The 19314-nt window shown below is 39.6% G+C and overlaps 2 protein-coding genes across 3 annotated transcripts in view; one reads left to right on the forward strand and one right to left on the reverse strand.

Moving 5' to 3' along the window:
- Positions 1 to 6529, forward strand: psmc2 (proteasome 26S subunit, ATPase 2). The gene is made up of 12 exons (XM_059326148.1): positions 1 to 161; positions 458 to 495; positions 620 to 701; positions 806 to 905; positions 1564 to 1695; positions 1807 to 1879; positions 3119 to 3214; positions 3314 to 3478; positions 3573 to 3660; positions 4452 to 4654; positions 4788 to 4884; positions 6086 to 6529. Exons 1-12 carry the CDS (start codon positions 92 to 94, stop codon positions 6241 to 6243), a joined length of 1302 nt encoding a protein of 433 aa, XP_059182131.1. The 5' UTR covers positions 1 to 91; the 3' UTR covers positions 6244 to 6529.
- Positions 6316 to 19314, reverse strand: part of slc26a5 (solute carrier family 26 member 5) — a 23705-nt gene continuing 10706 nt past the window's right edge. For both annotated transcript variants that reach the window (XM_059326136.1, XM_059326137.1), the window contains exons 7-18: positions 18611 to 18846; positions 18189 to 18336; positions 16430 to 16543; positions 16253 to 16330; positions 15930 to 16025; positions 14816 to 14922; positions 13407 to 13476; positions 13204 to 13296; positions 12533 to 12637; positions 11471 to 11674; positions 8341 to 8395; positions 6316 to 7597 (exon numbers count right to left, since the gene is read on the reverse strand). In XM_059326136.1, coding sequence (XP_059182119.1) covers positions 7458 to 7597; positions 8341 to 8395; positions 11471 to 11674; positions 12533 to 12637; positions 13204 to 13296; positions 13407 to 13476; positions 14816 to 14922; positions 15930 to 16025; positions 16253 to 16330; positions 16430 to 16543; positions 18189 to 18336; positions 18611 to 18846 — 1446 coding nt within the window. In that variant the 3' untranslated portion in view covers positions 6316 to 7457. The remainder of the gene's footprint in view (positions 7598 to 8340; positions 8396 to 11470; positions 11675 to 12532; positions 12638 to 13203; positions 13297 to 13406; positions 13477 to 14815; positions 14923 to 15929; positions 16026 to 16252; positions 16331 to 16429; positions 16544 to 18188; positions 18337 to 18610; positions 18847 to 19314) is intronic.

The following is a 19314-nucleotide window of genomic DNA, read 5'->3' on the forward strand; positions in this document are numbered from 1 at the left end:
GGCGGAAACCCAAAGCTGCTGTGTAATTGTACGTGTAGCTGCTGGAGCAGCTCGGTCTTTTTGTGACAAACACTTTATTCCCAGAATAAAAATGCCGGACTATTTGGGAGAAGACCAAAGGAAGACTAAGGAAGAGGAGAAGGATGACGCACCTATAAGAGGTATGTCTGAAAATTAAATATAATTCTTGAAAACAAAAATTGTTCGTTGCTGAAAAGTAACGTCGGCATTAGCTACTTAGCTAACGTTAGCTCTGCTCCTTTAATAAACTGCTACTGGCCATGATAACTGTTGTGTCCTGGTGAATGTTACATTTCAGATACCAGCAGTGAACGCACTTACTGTAAAGTGTGAACCGTGATGTAAGCTAATAAACGGCATCGCTCAGTTTGACAACAGTGTTAGCGGCCCAGTGTAATGTCACAATGCAAACTCATTGATGTTTTCATCTTCACAGCTTTGGATGAAGGGGACATCGCCCTGCTCAAAACATATGTAAGTACGGCCTTAGCAAATCTTTAGTTACAGCACCTGAGATCTGCCAATGAAAGCGATGAAACTGGTCACATTTGCATTAATAGTATAATGTTTTAACGTGGTGTTTGCTGTTTATTGTCAGGGTCAAAGCACCTACTCCAGACAGATCAAACAAGTAGAAGATGACATCCAGCAGCTGCTCAAAAAGATCAACGAGCTGACAGGTGGGTGATAAAACCATCATTGGGCATATATGATAGTAAGGATGTGTGTTTGTTGTGAATGGATGCTGGGTTGTGTTAAAGTTGCTGTTGTGTTGGCTTTACAGGCATTAAGGAGTCGGACACAGGCCTGGCTCCACCAGCACTGTGGGATCTGGCTGCTGACAAACAGACTCTACAGAGTGAGCAGCCGCTGCAGGTTGCAAGGTAAAGCAAACTGGCTGATAGTTTAAAAAATCAGTCAGACTCAATTATTATTGTAGCAAAAAAACAGGATAATGTGACAGTATTTAACGATACAACTCTTGTTGCCGTATATCACAAAGGAAAACTTTGTTTGCATTATCCATCTCCTTCAAGTAATATTATAAGATGTATTTTCCCTCATTAAAGTTAAATATCCTTCAGTGATGGCTCACTTACACCGTTTAATCATGTTCCCTTCTAGTACAAAAGACATCTTTGTTTAAAAGATCAGGATTCAGGGTTTGGAAAGTTCCTGGATTTTGAATAAAATGCTTAAAAACTGCTAGAAATTCAGCTTCTGGATACAAAGTTCAGGTGACATTTTTTAAACATAAAACACTGTCGTATTTTCCTTTTAATTTGTCGTCCTTCTGTAGAATTATGTCACCAGACATAATCGTGGTTGTTTATAGCACAATAACATCTTATTTAAAGTGATGAAGACACATTATATATTGCAATATATATGCTGTGTGTACTGTTTTATAAACATGTTATTTGCCGTACCTGTATGGTGCTTAAAAAGCTTAAAAATTGCCTGAAAAGTGCTTAAATTTGACATTGAAAAAGATGTAGGAAGCCTCTAAGTATATCCATGTTTCTGTGTATTATTCAACAGATGCACAAAGATCATCAATGCAGACTCCGAGGACCCGAAATACATCATCAATGTTAAACAGTTTGCCAAGTTTGTGGTGGACCTGAGCGACCAGGTGGCCCCAACTGACATTGAGGAGGGCATGAGAGTCGGGTGAGGAAGAAGTGTTATTTTAACGTTTCTCAAATATTATTTAAAAGTCAAATTGACGTCAAATGTCTAGTGAAACAATCTGTTACATTTAGAGTCTCTTCTTTCCTCCAGTGTTGACAGAAACAAGTATCAGATCCATATTCCTCTGCCTCCTAAGATTGACCCAACTGTCACCATGATGCAGGTATGAGACCTATTTATGAGAGCAACACTAGTCATATTTCCATCAATGAATTTCTATGTACATTTTGAAGAAAATGAGCATGAGAAAAGCTTGATGGAAACACCAAAATTCAATTAAGCTTTTGAAAATGCACATGAAAGTTTTCCCACTTGCTTGCGGTGGTTTTTGTCGTAAAATAGTTAATGCACTAAATGGGATGAAAACGATTTTTCTGAATAAGTTCTGACGTAGCGAACATTAAACTCACGTGACTGATCAGCTGTTTCTGCTCCGCCGGTCAACAGCTGACATGAAAGAACAAATATAAGCTGCCTAAAGTTGTCTGATTAGAAACCTTTTTTGTTTTCTCTCGCACAATCTCTACTACTACTATTAGGTTTGTTTCCATTGAGTACTTTTTGCAAATCGGCTGAGTGTTTTGGCTTCGCCCACTAGTTAGTTCCCCTCTGCCTCTGTTCCCATACAGGTACTTTTGTAGCGGCTGACCAACGGAATTCAAATGTGACAACATACCGACTAGGCAAGCAGTGTTGCCAACTTAACGACTTTGTCTCTATTTAGTGATTATTCAGACCCCTCTCTTTCTCAAAAAAGAAACTAGCGACTAATCTAGCGACTTTTTCTTGTGTTAGAGACTTTTGGAGACTCGTTACTCTTCTTAACAAGTGGCAGGCACTGTCCCAAAGCATTCATAAGCGACCCAGTCCTCCTCCTCAGCAGAGCAGGAGCTGTTAACTCCTCAGTGTCCAGTTTGCCCCAGTCTGCAAATATATCATGCATGCGTGAAATCGCCGACATAACCGTATCAAATAAGCGTCGACTAGTGAGTAGCGGCAGGTACTTTCTGAGCCGCTAAACGGTAAAGTTGGGGGGATCTTGGACGGATCCTCTCTTCCAAGCCACACCCATAGCAGCTCACTAGAGGGAAAAGCACCTAATGGAAACGCACCAATTTACTGACTGATTAGCCTACAGCAACACATTACACTGCCATCTTCTGACCAAAGTACATTCATGCAGCTTTCTTAATTCGCCCTAAACCAATTGATGGAAACGTCCCTAATTCACATATTCTTTAATGCAACATTTCAAAAGTTCACTTCAACTTCAATGGAGACACGGCTACTATTGTAGAGAACTCTGTTGAAGCCGTGCATTAAGATTTTAGAAAAATGACATGCTGGCTTCGGTAATCTCCAGAATAAGCCACAGTAACAACCGTTTGTTTTCATGTTGTAGGTGGAAGAGAAGCCTGATGTGACCTACAGTGATGTGGGTGGATGTAAAGAGCAGATTGAGAAGCTGAGAGAAGTGGTGGAGACCCCCCTGCTCCATGTGAGTGTTCTCACAGCTGTTCTCTGCTATCTGAAGGACACCTACACATGTTTCCATCCTGACTGATCACCCCGTGTGTCTTTGTCTTTTGCTTACCAGCCTGAGAGGTTTGTCAATCTGGGCATTGAGCCGCCGAAAGGTGTCCTGCTGTTCGGGCCTCCCGGCACAGGAAAGACCCTGTGCGCCCGCGCTGTGGCTAACAGGACAGACGCCTGCTTCATCAGAGTCATTGGCTCCGAGCTGGTGCAGAAGTACGTGGGAGAGGTGAGTGCAAAGAGGAGAGCTGGAGCAACACAGCAGGATGTTGGGTCATGATCCCTGATAAGTATGAACTCTAATTTCCTGTCTTTGTTTGTAGGGAGCCAGGATGGTGCGTGAGCTGTTTGAGATGGCCCGGACTAAGAAGGCTTGTCTGATCTTCTTTGATGAAATTGATGCTATTGGAGGTGAGGATAGCTTTCCCATTTTTTCCCCCCAATTTAATTTACACTGCACTTTCTCTAATTTGTCTATTATGATTCTTTCAAAATAGCTTAAAAATCCAATTTTGTAAAAAGTTAGATTTCAATGTCTTTTTTTCATTCATACAGCAGGTCAAGTTGCTATATAAATACAGTGAAAGTATCAAAACATCACAGAGAAATGCACACAGCCTATATTCAGAAACTGCCTTTGAACCAACTGTCAGTACTTCTGTGTGGTTGTGATGTCACAACTTTACTATGTATAGGTAGTTGGTGCTGCTACAAGTTCATATGATCAGCTGTTTAAATAAACATTGATTGATTTAGATTTAGCGGAACTTTAGGGGGACCAGTGCTAAGGTGCTTCACACAGGCACAGTTTGAGACTTAAAAAAAAAAAATTAAAGCAAGTAAAATCAGGTCCTAGTAGAAACCCAAGAATTAACTTGAAAATTAACATGTGTCAGCTTTAAAATTAGATGAATTATTGGTCTATAAAAGGCATATTCGTATCAGTGTTTATACTGTCCGCTATGTGCCATTATGAAACTGCCATTTTACATCATAAACAGTGCAGCAAATGTTGCTTGGTGTGATTTTTATTTTTATTTTTTGCATAGTCAACAAATTGACTCACACTATACAGTTCTGTTTATTTAGCTTTTTGTTTTATTTCTATTTATTCTTTGTTTTCTCAGTTATCATTTATAGATTGACTGACAGTCTAATACATTGTTTGTATAATAATGGATTATTGTGTTTGAACCTGCCAGGTGCTCGTTTTGATGACGGTGCTGGCGGAGACAACGAGGTCCAGAGGACAATGCTGGAGCTCATCAACCAGCTGGACGGCTTCGACCCTCGAGGCAACATCAAAGTGCTGATGGCCACCAACCGGCCAGACACCCTGGACCCGGCCCTGATGAGACCTGGACGTCTGGACAGGAAGATCGAGTTCAGCCTGCCTGACCTGGAGGTGAGTCCAGTCTTGATTCTCATAAATCAACAATAAAATAATCATGACGTTAGATTGTGTATTCTTTCGTTTTGTGTAGCTGTTTCCTTTAACGGTTTTTCTTTTATGAACTGCTGTTTGTTTTGCATTTCAGGGTCGCACACACATCTTCAAGATCCATGCTCGCTCTATGAGTGTGGAGAGGGACATTCGCTTTGAGCTGCTGGCTCGTCTCTGTCCCAACAGCACCGGTAAGATTCAATCTCTGTTCTGTCTCAAACACAATCTCTCTGGACTTTCCCTACCATACATCTTCCTGCAGCCCTATATTAGTTTCTGAAAGCATCATTCAGGGTCAAACACTAATGTCTTATCTTATTAATCTCCTTAAATTGCTGGTATGGAATATTGATTACTAAATAACAGTTGAAGTTGCCTTCATCTGTCCACTAGTTTAGTACTGGTGTGTGGCCACAAGGGTGCACTGTAGCAACATGTTGTAGCTCTCCACTGAATAACTTCTGTAGTGATTTTCAATTATCTAGATAGACCTTTTTTCATTCGCCCCCCCCTTAATAGAGCATTAGGGGTTGTAAAATGACTTAATTAACATATTATGGTATATAATGGTTCTGAAAATTATTTATCCTTTTGAAGTCCATTTACATGTTGAACCAACTTAAGATGATGCAGCAATTTTTGGGTTGATACCATTTGCTTGACACATTTGGTGCTGAATTTTTTTTTATTCAAGAATGGATAAAAATAGTCAAAAATCCTCCAGAATATATCATCAATGCACCAAGACCATTGGAACAACACAGAAAAATCCACAATGTGATTTCTGTTCTCTAAAACTGCTGAAACCCCCGTATTGTCAATATACTTAGAAAAAAATATTCTCTGAATGCTCTAGGTCTCTAGTTTGTGGTTGTAAAGTTTCACGAGGCTGTGATTATCCTAGAGGTCACAGCAGCTCATTTTATACACTCAGCTCAAGTTTTAAGCTCTTATGGGGACTAACATCATCCCAATTGAATAAAAGTGGGTTCATTTAATCCACAAGTCTTAGCTTTCATACCAAATGTATGTAATTCAAAGCCTGTTTAGTGACTCCGGTATGCAGAAATATTCAAAAACCACAGTTTTTTGCCTTAAACTGCGTGTTATCGTAAAGTAGACGTGCATCTTCTTAAAGAGTGTGTGGCCTTTACATGGAAATGAACGTCTGTTTGTCCACCCAATGCTGATTAAAGTGATGGCCGCCAGGGAAAGCACTCTGTATTTAGTGGTATACTGTTTGACCTCCAGCCAAGTGCGTCTCACAGGTATCTCATCTCAACCAAAACCTAAATAACTCAAAAGCCAGAGGTCATTAGTGCATGAGTGACAGGAGTTGTACACAGTATTTCCTGTTGCTTCTGTAATCAGAATTTGACATGTTCCTTCCAGGCGCTGAGATCCGCAGTGTGTGCACAGAGGCCGGCATGTTCGCCATCAGAGCTCGCAGGAAGATCGCCACGGAGAAAGACTTCCTGGAGGCCGTTAACAAGGTCATCAAGTCCTACGCCAAGTTCAGCGCCACCCCCAGATACATGACCTATAACTGAGTGTGTGTGAGGGGGTCCGCTTTAGCTTTTTACTGTCAAAAGAACAGAGTAAAAAAAACAAACATCTTGTCCTTTTGTTGTCATTGTTGTTCACTTAAATAAAGTTTATTCCAGATTTCAGCCTCAGTGATTCTGTTAAATGTAAAACAACCACATAGAAACATTAAAGGCATCCTGTGTTTTACAGTAACCGCACAGCTACAGCTTTGTTAAAAAAAAAAAATAGGAAAACATTTGTTATGCTGTAATGAAGAATAAAACAGCAGTGTACAATAAACACCTTATACTGGAGCTTGACCATTGATAGCTTTCGCTGGCTTAAATACACAATTACACAGAAATACGGCTGGAAATAGAATACCATCAGAACACAACTTCTCAGTAACCATAAACAACTTATTCCAGCATGATGACTGGCAGCTTCTCAGCAGTTTCACAGAAGTTTTCACCACAAGCAGGAATATTTCTAACAAGGTCATTTAGACAGCAGCCGCTTACTCTACATTAATATTTTCATAGATTTATTGAAATGGGGTTGTATGAGGGAGCTATCCATAGTCAGCATATTTCCTACAGTAGATGGAGTACTGACAGAAGTTAAACAATGTACTGATGCTGTAATTTGTTAATTTTTATGTCAGTGTGACCAGAATCCTAAAAACATAAAATATATCTACCCAGAAATGCTATTAAAGAGGCGGTTGATTTAAAAATGTGTAATTATGAAAACATAACTGCAGAATGCAGTCCTAAATGGCAGGGGATATTAATCAACTCTAAACAGTTTTGTCTGTGTCCTCATGATGCTGCATTTTTGTTAACTGTAATCTGGTCAAATCTCTTGTTGGTTTATTAAAAGTAGTTTTTCTCATACAACCCCACTTTAAAATAATCCAACTATCTCTAAACAAACCTTGAAAACAGTGATGATTCAAGTTAAACACAACTACAAAAAGACTTAAAAAGTGCAACTCTAAACAATCCCAGAGGGGAATAAGGCTGTGGGAATGTCAGCTGGAAACTCAGGCCTGAGTTTCTGATTGGATAAAAGCCTCATTAAACCTCCTTGTATCTCGCTGCCCTTGGCAGCTTTACATCAACTTTGTCAGACTCATCGGGTGTGCTTCAAAAAGCATCCACCTGTACTACAAACACTCTATTCAATATGAACGATTGTTCAGCACATCTGCCGTCTCCCTCAGGACCCTCAGGTGTCATCTCCTGTCAGGTTGGAGTGGCTTGGGATGGGAGCGCTGACAGCGCAGTACAGCGTCGTGGACGGTGGGAAACATCATCTCTGGAGTCATGGCCTCGGTGAAAAACTGTAAGGTGTCCAGCTCAGACAGTAGGTTTCCTTTTAGATAAGTACAGGACCAGTCAGAGCACATACAAACTGTGCGTTTCATTAAGGAATCTAATCACTACGATGGTTTATTAGGGCCAAGTATGAAAAATAAAAAAATACGGACCTGGGGGAGGGGTGTAATATTTCGAGATTAAAGTGGCAAATTTCAGAGGAAAAAAGTAGGAGATTTATGAGGAAAAAAAGTCAGAAAAATAGTGTTTTGTCATTGTCAAGGAACCTCAACACACCACAGACGCTGCCCGGAAAGCAAACAAAGACAAAATACTATTTTTCCGACTTTTTTTTCCTCATAAATCTGCCACTTTTTTCTCATAAATATTCGACATTTTTCTCGCAAATTTGCCACTCTTTTCTCACAAATCTTCGGCTTTTTTCTTGCAAATTTGCAACTTGTAAATCTGCAACATTTTTTCTCGTAGATTTGCCACTTTATTCTTTTAATTTGCGACTTTTTTCTCGAAATATTACCCCCCTACCCTACCATATTTTTTGTTCCATACTTGGCCCAAATATGCCATCATAAATCACAGCCCACCAACAATAAGAACATACTTTATTTATTTATTTATATTTATTATATTTGGTGGTTAGTTCTGGACTTGTGTTGGTTAAAAGATGTATTATTATATCTCAACGTTCAATAAGTGACAGTAACAGTTACTGTAATTCCCTCAAGTTGACTGCAGGTCTGCTTTAAACAATTACAGACCAAAGTGACCATTAATACTTACTGCTGCAGCCGGCTATGACAACTTGAACGTCCACAGCTGCGTATTCCTTAATAACCTGCAGAGACAAACACTGACTCACTTACTGAGGTCAAATCCTGAACACCAGGGTTCTTTCTGCAGCACACGTTTTCCTACAACTCACACAGCAATCAAACTTCAGGACATTAAAGGGACAGTTTTGACTAACTGAAGGTGGTACTCCTCTATAGTCATTGTTTGGCAATCTGGATGGGGGCAGCAGCTAAAGGTATTTTAGCCACCTAAATAAGTCAATATCAGTTTAAAGCTGAAGTTGGCAGGAAACTGGAAAGACAAGGAAAAAAACTGTAGAATTTGAAGCAAGATTGATTAATGGTTGTTAAGAATTTGGTCGATCACTTGGAATTTTTAAGCGATCTGTGTATTTTTTTATTCTAATTTGATCTCTGACTGCTTATGAGTACTCACTTTACTGAAACACTGACGTTATCTTTACAGTTTAATCTCAGTTGATTTAGTTTTACGATTGACAGGATCAAGTCCATTTTCATCCTTTCAAAATAAAAGTGTCTGTTATGAAAACAGACTTTTGCATAGTACTGTACATATATCTTTTATTTTGCGCATGTATGCATGCAGTGAATAATTGATTGTTAACGTTATAGATAATTGAGTTGGCAGGTTTCTTCCAAACGCCCACCTCTAGTTGTCACCTTTGTCCAAGTCCTCTGGGACCAATCGGACCCTACCAGGAGCTATAGCCCCCAACAACACAGCTCCCAGGGTCACTGGGCCACATCAAGCTCACCACGTGAAGCTGGTGATTCTTGGAGAACGCCTCCCACTAAGGTTCAAATGTAGTTGCTTTTGAACCATGCATACGCTGCATCATGGACGTAAATGTTCACATACTTGCCTATGTACACATCGGTGGGAGATCGTAGGAGATCGGTGTAATGTAAACAAACATGTTCATTTTAATTCCATAGACTGTATATAAATAATGGACATAGTGACCGTGACGTCACCCATTGGTTTGTGGACTGCCCTTTGGAAGCATCGAGTTCAGTCTAACAGTCGTCGCCATCTTGTTTCCGATATGGGGAGCAGACCATATTTGGACTGTGGAGGAGCGAGAGGGATCTGATCACTGACTACACGCCTCTCTACACCTCAACCTGACTGAGAGAAGTCGCTGCTAATTCATGATAGCATTAACTGGGATGATAGTTTTGGCTAGCAAAAAACAAAAACAAAATGTATATTACTCACCTGAGAAAACTGAGCAGCAACTCCTTGGAGTGTCTGTTCGTCCAACCAAATGCTGAACAAGACATTTTTACTGAACAAAACGTTCAAATAAACATATTTTCTTTTTGTGAAAATACAGTGAAAGGGTCAAAGTTATGAGACCAAATCTGTAAATGTCCTTTTTTATATCTATATGACATTGTATAAGACTTTATTGACACGTTGCCATGGATACGCATTGCTTCTCTCCTGATGACAGCTCGCCTTGTTAGTGACCTGTCAATCAAAGGTAGCCACTCCCCAAATAATGATTCTTTATCTTCTATTTTCTTCTAAATGGGGCCATTATTAGAACTATTAACATCAAATTGTCTTGAAGAAGTTTTTTTTACTAGCAATTGAGACCATAGTGTTCTAAAAAAAATTCTGAGGTAATAAATCAAGCGAGAACTTTTCTTATTTTGCACTGAAATTAATGGACAGAATTTTTTTGCAGCCAAACTTAGTGCCCCCTGCTGGAATTTTTGGTAGAATGCAGCTTAAGGCACTTCCTGGTTTGCCTCCATGCTCAGACACGGAGGTTGCCGCCTGGTTAATTCCGAGATCACAGCGGCCTAAGATTCAAATTCCTAAACCAAACTCGATGGCAAAAGGGCGAGTATGTTTCTTTCGTTATGCCAATGTGACAAATAGATGGCGAGAAACAATGCTGTCACATTCGGTCTCATCACCATACAAACCCTACACTGCTCCTAATCCTTATATACATATTGCGTCATGCAGGCATGTAGCATTAATTTCTGCACAACCAATGCTCCAAACCATCACAAGATAGGCTGTAGCCCATCTGCTTCAAGGTTGGACCAGGTGCCAACCTCTGGCTCTGAGCAGTGAAGCAAACCAGGAAGTGTCTTAGGCCTGTTGCATCTTTAATTAATTGATATAGTTATTAATTTAATAGTTCATTAATAAGTAATTAATGTGTAATACATTTATTTAAAAAGGTTAAAAAGGGATAACATATTTACAAGGAGTCATTCATTTCATTTCTGTTTATGCAAGTTAAAATACTGTGTACAGTGACTCATACAGACCACAAGGTGGCAGTAGCGTTCTACTCTAGAGTAAAAGGTTAAGCAAACAAGGGTTGTTTTTTGAGAAGAAGTCAGGAGAAAACGATGTTTTCAGTAGTGTTATGCCGCTCATTTTTTCCTCTGTAATACTGCACGTTTGTTCAGTAAAAGTTTGAACGAAGAAAAGGGGTCTCCGGTCGTTTTTACAGAAGCTACAGTTAAGTCCCCACAAGGCCTGCATTCTTTCAAAAGTCCAACAGGGGTCGCCAATGTGGTTTGCAGAAAAACTCTTTTTCCATCTAAATAACCGTGAACCTGTTTTCATCTCAGGCCTTTGACCCTTTCATCTTGTGTGTTCAGTTCATGGTTTTACCAACAGACACTCCAAGTACTCTCCTATACGTTTTTCCCGGTAAATAACATACATTTTGTTTAACGGTTTATTTCTAATTACACCCGTCCTCTCTCCCAGTTTCAAAAAACAAAAATGGCAACGGCAAAACGTTGAACTTGATACTTCAAACAGGCAGTCCACAAACCAGTGGGTGTCGTCATGGTGACTACATCCATTATTTATATATATAGTCCATGGTTTACATGCCTAAGTGCATTGAGTTGTTGCCATGTGAATGGCTGTTAAGATATCTGCATTAACGAGCAGTGGAAAAGGTGTACCTAATAAAGTGGCTGGTAAGTGGATAGCATACACTACAACTTGTATTGATTACTTTTATGTGGCTGGAATACATTTAGCTGCACGACACTGCTCAGCCTCTGTGCCCATTCACCCTGCTCCTTAAATGTAGTTGCAGTAAGCCTGACAGAACCTGTTTGATGGCTTTGGCCCCCACAGAGTCGATGAAGCTGGCAGGCGTCCAGTCCAGGATGATGGTGTGGACAGCACTGAGGGGACCAATGAAAACCATCTCCTCTGAGAGTGATTCGCTGCTGCTGTGTCCTGTCTGGCCTTTTTGCTCTTCTGCCACGTGGTTAAGGGACAAAACCTCATGTGTCACTCCTCTCTCGTTATACTGGAACCAATCAAATAAAGAGATTTCACTACAGGAATCAATAAGACAAAAGGTATTTACGATGAAGTCAAAATTGTGCAAATTCTATACATACAGGTTAGAAGTATGTGTAAACTTGTATTTTCTCAATTCACTTTCAACACACACCACCAATCACACTGATCTGCCACTATCAGCTACTATATAGCAGCATGCAGAACACGTTTTTCAAATCGCTCCACGATTTTACAAGACCCTACCAAAGGTATAATAGTTTGTGCTAATTTCGTTGTCAATTTTTGTTTTCAAATGCAGTTAGTTTTAATTCGTTTTTAGAGTGTGTTTGCTAGTTTTAATTTGTTTTAATTTTTTTGGAAAATGCTTAGTTTTAGATAGTTTATTAGTTTTTTTGTAATGGGGTATTTGTTGGGTGCGAGATACAATAAGGTCACAATAAATGTTGCCTTTATTTCCTTTGTCTTATCCATCTCAGCCCCAATAAGTTTATTAACTCATAAAACCAGATGGATGAAATAGATTTAATTTCAACCAAAAAGGTTTATGTATGAAAAAAGTTGACAAAGACGAAAACGAAGGACATTTTCACTACAATTTTAGTTAGTTTTGTTACCACAAAATGCAGTTTCAGTTAGTTATCGTTTTGTTTTTTTGTTTTTTAAACTCTCGTTTTTATTTTTATTTCAGTTAACCAAAATGTTTTTTCAATTCTAGTCGTCGTTAATTCGTTAGTTTTCGTTAACTATAATAACCTTGGCCCCTACATGATGAATGCAAATATGCAGAATGCTGACTCAACAGAGCTGACTGAGCACATAAGCAACAACAACCACGGACAGAAGCGAGGAAATGAGGACTCACCTTTGCACACATCTTCAGTGGAGAGTTGTTGGTGCCGTTTGCCTTCTCCTTACGTTTATTTCGGGCTTTCTGGGCAGCTTGCAAGTGATCAGGGTTAACTCCCGTCTGTAAAGACATCATCCATAGCAGCAGATACATCAGTGAAACAGTTTGACGTAACAGGTGTTACACTTACGGCTGTGTATTCAGGTAAAGAAATAATAATTACAAGCCAGAGGGAGGTTATGTTAATTATTAAAGTTGTACATTTGTGAGAGAAAAAAATCAATTTGCAAAAAAAAAATATTGCAGTGAAGCTACTGGTATTATATAACACGAGAAGACCACTTCTATTTTCAACTCTTGGCAGCTTCGATGGTGGTCCTCGACGTCTTGGTGTATTATAATGTGGTCACATGGAGGGATTTTTACCATTTATATCAATTCTCAAGTGGTCGAAACTTGTTAAATTTAGCTCCAAATGTGTGTAACAAATGGTGTTAACCCAAAATTTGCTGCAAAAACTTATGATACACACTGAACTTTCAAAATCTGGCGGTGAGGAAAGGTTAATATCTTTATTAAAACCAGTTCAGTTCCATGGATATAAGTCCTCCACAGATGTAAATGCTAAGGGATCTTTTCCCTTCTTTATAGACCTACACACTCTCACACGCAGTGCTGAGGATTACCTTCTCCTTGAGGGCGTTCACATAAAGGTCACTGTTGGCAAAGTAGATTGAAGAGTTGGAGTGGAAAATCTTAATCCCTTCATATTCAGCTGCCTAGTAACAAGACACGAATCACATGCACTCAGAGTTCAGACCAACATATTTGATGTGAATTTTTTGAGCCTGGGTTCAGACTCAAGTGATTTCTTTTCTGACAGACTCACCTCTTCATACTCATCCACATCACAGTACAGCCCTGTGCCGGGAACATGGCCCAGGATGGAATTTTTAGGGCTGGAAGACAACAGAAAGGTCAGAAACACTCAATTAAATCAAACTTAACACTATATTTGTGGGACATAAATCAGCAGCACAGGGGCTCCACAAGGGACTGTTCCTGTTCATACTGTACACAATGGACTTCAAATACAACTCTGAGTCATGCCACATCCAGAAGTACTCCAATGACACTGCTATTGTGGCGTGTATCAGGAACGGCCAGGAATCTGAATATAGGGATCTGATAAAAGCCTTCAGTGACTGGAGTCACAAGAACTATCTCCTACTGAACACCTCAAAGACTCAGGAAATGATCAGAGATTTCTGCAGGTTCAAGCCCCCCCTTCAGCCAGTGAATACCTGTGGGGTGGACATGGAGGTGGTGCCAAGTTATAAGTATCTAGGTGTATACCTGGATAATAAGTTGGACTGGTCCCTAAACACAGATGCTCTCTACAAAAAGGGGCAGAGCCTCTTTTTCTTAAGGAAGCTCAGATCTCTGGACTTCTGTAGTAAGATGCTGCAGATGTTTTAGTCTGTGGTGGTAGTGTGTTGTTTTATGCTGCAGTCTGCTGGAGAGGCAGCATCAGACAGAGATGCAAGGCGGTTGGACAGACTGGTCTAAAGAGCTGGTTCTGTGGTTGGAGCCAGGTTGGACACACTGGAGGAGGTGGTGGAGAGATGACCTGTCAAGATGTTCCAGGCCATCCTGAAATACCCGGATCATCCACTTAGGGTTGTCGCGATACTAAAATTTTCAACTCAATACAGATACTCAGGAAAATATTCGATACTCGATACCATTTTCGATACCACAAGGATAAAAACAAAGACCCCAAAATTATTAAGGAGGAACGGTCTTCATTTCAGATAGGCTACTCATTATTTTTTACATTGAACATGTGATTATCTATAGTCTATAGATGGATATAGTCAGATTGCAAGAGAAATACAGTAAGAATTTCAAGCATTTACAAACACTTTATCCAAAATCCAAGCACTTTTTAAACATTGAAAATACAACATTTGAATTCAAGCATTTTCAAGGATTTCAAGCACCCGTACGAACGCTGGTTGTTGGTGGGCCTTTGTTTAGGTGGTTAAAATAATTTTTGTTGCAGCCCCCGTCTGCAGCAATATATTCTTTCATCTCCTGCCTGGAGTGTCCGGTTCTCCAAACTAGGAACACACAGACCATCATCTACAGTAATAAATTGACTGTGGGTAAGTACCTCATACAACCCCACAAAACATCCAAACTATCCCTTTAATGTTATTCAGTGAATGGAGTGAATAATGTGGTGGAAATCCCCCACACAGGGACTAAAGATAAGCAGCTGCCTATTATCAGTACCTCTGTGTTCTGTAGATGACTGTTAGTATGGCGAATGCGATGGCAACCAAGAGGCCATAATCCAGTCCCAGCAGCACAGACGCTATGAAGGCCACCAGCCAGATGGCCTGAGAGAGAAAAGGAAAGGAACAGAAATGCACAAATATAAAGTGTTAAAGCAGAGCGACAGCTACATCCTCTTTTCCTCATCTGCCAGGAAAAAAGCAGGGTGTGTTTTTTTATTTTATTTTCCCACACACGGACAATATTACCCAATATATCTCAGTCACCATCTCATGTGTCACATGGTAGTTAAAGGAGCAGTTCACTCAAACTTTACTCAAAACGAAACAGTCTGAGGATTATCTCGAGGAACTGAGTCATGAGCCTCTTTGTAGCTCATTTAGCGTCTTCAGGTTTTCAGTGGGTTGCTGTCTGAGGCCCTGAAGCAACGAATAATGTATACATTTCTTGATAAAGTAATAAAATTTGTAGAGGTCGAAAGATATATCGATTGACAGATATTATGGGCTGATAATTGTCTTTTAAAGGCCTGTCTGTATCGATGTATATGCTTTCCTATACGTGCTGTTATGAAAACTTTTTTTTTTACAATTTTTTTTTATTTATTTAGAAAAAATACAAAATTCAGCTTGACGTGTTTTTTTTAAAAAGTATGTTTTTTAAATAGCAACTGACAGCAACAGTAATGATGTTTATTTGGCCATTTATTTTATATAAATAAATTGTATAATGTATGACAATGTTAAATATGACTGATAGAGTTTTATGTTGGATAAAGTAGCTCTCTGGGTACATTTGCAGTGTGGTTAAAAATCAGGGCACAATCCACATAAAAAAGGGCTATTTTCATTTCAGCTCAAAAAATTACTGTATCGTCCAACATATCAGTAATCAATTAATTTTCCCCTCTGAAATCAATATCGGCATTGATCTCAAAAATACCATATTGGTTGTTCTGTAAAAATTTGCACAAAATCTGACTGAAAATGTAAAAAAGAAAAGCAATAATGTAACAACTTGAACATAATGTTACATTTTATATTAGGTTAGTACAGGCTCTCTACTGCACAGTAACATTTGTATTATGCCAAGTTTGATTTGACAGACTGACCAGTTCGATCTTGCTGGTCTTCCACAGACCGGGAATGTCTCTGAACTGTTTGAACATCCCCAACAGATTGACCATGATGATGGCAGCCAGTGCAGTCTGGGAAACAGAACACGATAAACAACATGAGGACAAAACAATACAAGAGTCTTTTTTTATCTTGTTATATCATACATTCATTATTTTTGTGACTTGATATCTGTATCAGTTAAGCCATTAGCCGTTGTTTGTTCAACAAACATAAAAATGTCTGCGGCTCCATCTGTGACGCTAATCTGCCAGACAGGAAGCAGGAATCTCCGCGTCATCAGAATAATTTCACCCACCTGTGGGAGCGGCTGGAAGACGAAACCGATGGCCACCACCACCAGCAGCACCATGAGGGACGCTAGCAGCCCTGCAATCTAAACAAACACAGTGCGTCATCTGATTATGGTTTTACAACACCAATTTAGTCGCGTGAGGTCGTGTAATCGGTGCTGCTGGAGGTGTGTATGTGCTACCTGTGTTTTTCCACCGGTGCTCTCCTGTACCAGACTCCTTGACATGGAGCAAGTGATGGCGAAGGTTTGGAAGAAAGAGCTAATAAAGTTACACAGGCCCAGGGCGATCAGCTCCTGAAAGCAGAACATATGTTTCATTCTGTGTGTCATGAATCTACACAATGTGTTATTTCCACTTTTTGAATTGAATTACTGACATAAATACATTTTCCATGATATTCTAATTTATTGAGATGCATCTGTACGTTTTTTAATGGAGCAGAACTAGAGATATTGTCTTGTTTATGCCACACTTTCTTCATCCTCACCAAAACTTGCAACTGAGATTTGGGCGTGTTAGGCTGGTAGCAGCTAATGTAATCTCTATAAACAGATTCTGTACAACAACGGAGAATCTGTAGGCAACTGCAATATTATGGTATTGGTGTTTTTCCCCAGAACATTTAAATAAATCAAATGGAACTCTAAGAAATGACCCCCAAAAGCCTATAGTATGTGGGTTAAAGTGAGCAGGTGTTGATCGTAAAGAACCCAAAACAAAGCACAGTGTGTTTTGACACGATTTTCCAAACCTAACCTACACTCAAAAGGTTACTCTGAGTTTGCTCTTTAAACGGCCTGAAGTAACCTGGTTACTGTTTGACTCTAAACGCCTCATTCCTAGAGACGGAGGACAATTCTTTCGTTTCTAAAACTGTGTGGAAACATTTACAGAGCTTATTAAAGACCTGCTACTCTTTTGTGACACTATGGACATTTTTTTATTTTTCCGTGTGTGTTGTAGTGACAACTCCAGAGATTCTCCTCAAAGATAGGGCTGAGCGATATATTGATAGAAAAAATATATCCATATATTTTAAAATGTGAAATGGAATTAGACCATATCGCATATATAGATATAGTTTAAATTGCGCTGTGATCCTTGCTCCAGGCAAGCTGCTTTATATATAAATGCTGCCTTTACTAGGGTTTGTCATATTTAGCTCTTTTCTCATATAAATACATTTATTTCAGAAAAAGATTGGCCTATTTTTATTTAAGATATTTTTTATTTAAATTTGCACTTTATGGAGCTTTTTTTAAATGTACTCCTGTTATACAGTATTTATGTTCAAAAAATCTACTTGTAACATGTCATATTTGGCTTCGACTTTGACTGAACATTTGCTCTCACTCTGCGTGAAAAATATTGGGATATATATCTTATATCGATATTCAGCCTAAATATATCAGGATATGACTTTTGGTCCATATCGCCCAGCCCTACTCACAGCACAAATGTGTCTCAAGTTCACAAATAGAAATCTGTCCCGAAGTATTTTTCCTGCATCTTCTTATATATATATATATATATATATATATATATATAAATAAAGCTTATTCATAACATGGCTACTCATATATATGGGGGAAATTATTATTATTATTATTATTTCTGAGACATTGTCTCTCGCACTGACTTGGTGGTGTTTATTAATGTCATTGTACCCAGGTACAGTGACTATAAATGTGATTCTGATTCTGATTCTGAAAAACAGCATTTTCCAGGAAAAAATAAATGAGGATTCTCTAACCCCAAACTCAATTCCAGAAAAGAAACCAGGTTCGTCTTTTAAATGATTCAGCTCATATAATATGGCCGACTGTAACCCCAATCACTTGAGTGCATGTTAGCATACGGAAAGTCAGGTTAGCGTCCTCGGCCCAGGACGGAGTTCTTTGTACCAGGATGTGTAGCTCCTCAGATGTCAGCACTCACCTGGTTCCCGTCCACGCTGTAGCCGTGCTTCAGGGCAAAGATCTTGGCGAGTGAGATTCCCATTGAGAATCCTACAATTGCGACAGCGAAGGAGTCTGTGACCAAATTGGGTAACAGAGAGAACTCTGGGGCAGCAGGAGGGAGAAGCCTGGGAACAGTTGAGCAAAGTTAAGACATAGGATAACACTTGTAGTGCATCGATCCCAGTGTGGAAATATGTTTTGGGTGGTGGGATGGTTCCTTTTACTGCTTGTTCTTGTGAACAAGAGCCCAGAAATACCAAATCAATATGATTTAGATATGACACCCAAGTTCTGTGGTTAATTAACATAGCCAAGTTATAAAAATCCCATGACTTTCCATTACTGAAATCCATACTTCTCTAAATTGCGTGACAACAAAATGAGAATGTAACAGCATACCCCGTTGGGATCTTCCCAACCACGTCCACTTTGTAGTCGTCAGATAAGGACAGTCCAAAAGAAACGCTTGTTGACACAATGACCACGATAATCTCTCCAGGAATGGGAATGGGCAGCTTCTTCTTGAAACGCTCGTTGAGGTCTTTGACCCCGTACAGGAAGACGAGGCACACGAGGCCCAGGATGAGAGTGGCGACATTGGTGCTTGTGATGTCGCTGAGTACCGCCTTGATGCTCTAAGACAAGAGCGAGAGCATATATGTCATCTATTTTTTGCAATTACCAAACATGCAACAAAAACAAACTATCATATCAAACTATCACTAATCATGAGCGGTTTTGTCAAGTCAGGTCCAAACAATGTCCAGAGAATCAGGTCCAGACATTATCCAGAGCTGCCCTTTAACGCATGTAGCACACATCAGGAGATCGTCTACGACAAGTGCATTATCCTTGTACTTCCTTGAAATATTCATTATGTTCGGCGAGGGGTGGCACCTGCAGGAGGAAGGACGTGATGGAAAAGGTACGCTGCAGAAACAACTGTCATAAACACCCTAGTCCGCCCATTTCTCACTCAGGCCAACACGGAGGTGCTGATGCATGCTTTTATCTCCTGCAGGTTAGACTGTTGTAACGCCCTGCTCTCTGGTCTTCCCAAAAACAACATCTATAACTTACAATTACTCCAAAACTCAGCTGCA

The sequence above is a fragment of the Centropristis striata genome, chromosome 22 (genome assembly GCF_030273125.1).
Source record: "Centropristis striata isolate RG_2023a ecotype Rhode Island chromosome 22, C.striata_1.0, whole genome shotgun sequence".
Classification (NCBI taxonomy): Eukaryota; Metazoa; Chordata; class Actinopteri; order Perciformes; family Serranidae; genus Centropristis; species Centropristis striata.

Excerpts from the sequence above, each read along its gene's own strand:
- psmc2 (XM_059326148.1), top strand. The coding sequence starts at position 92 with ATGCCGGACTATTTGGGAGAAGACCAAAGGAAGACTAAGGAAGAGGAG. Across the intron at positions 1,696-1,806 it reads GAGGAGGGCATGAGAGTCGG|TGTTGACAGAAACAAGTATC; the intron begins GTGAGGAAGAAG and ends TCTTTCCTCCAG. Across the intron at positions 3,215-3,313 it reads TGGAGACCCCCCTGCTCCAT|CCTGAGAGGTTTGTCAATCT; the intron begins GTGAGTGTTCTC and ends TTTGCTTACCAG.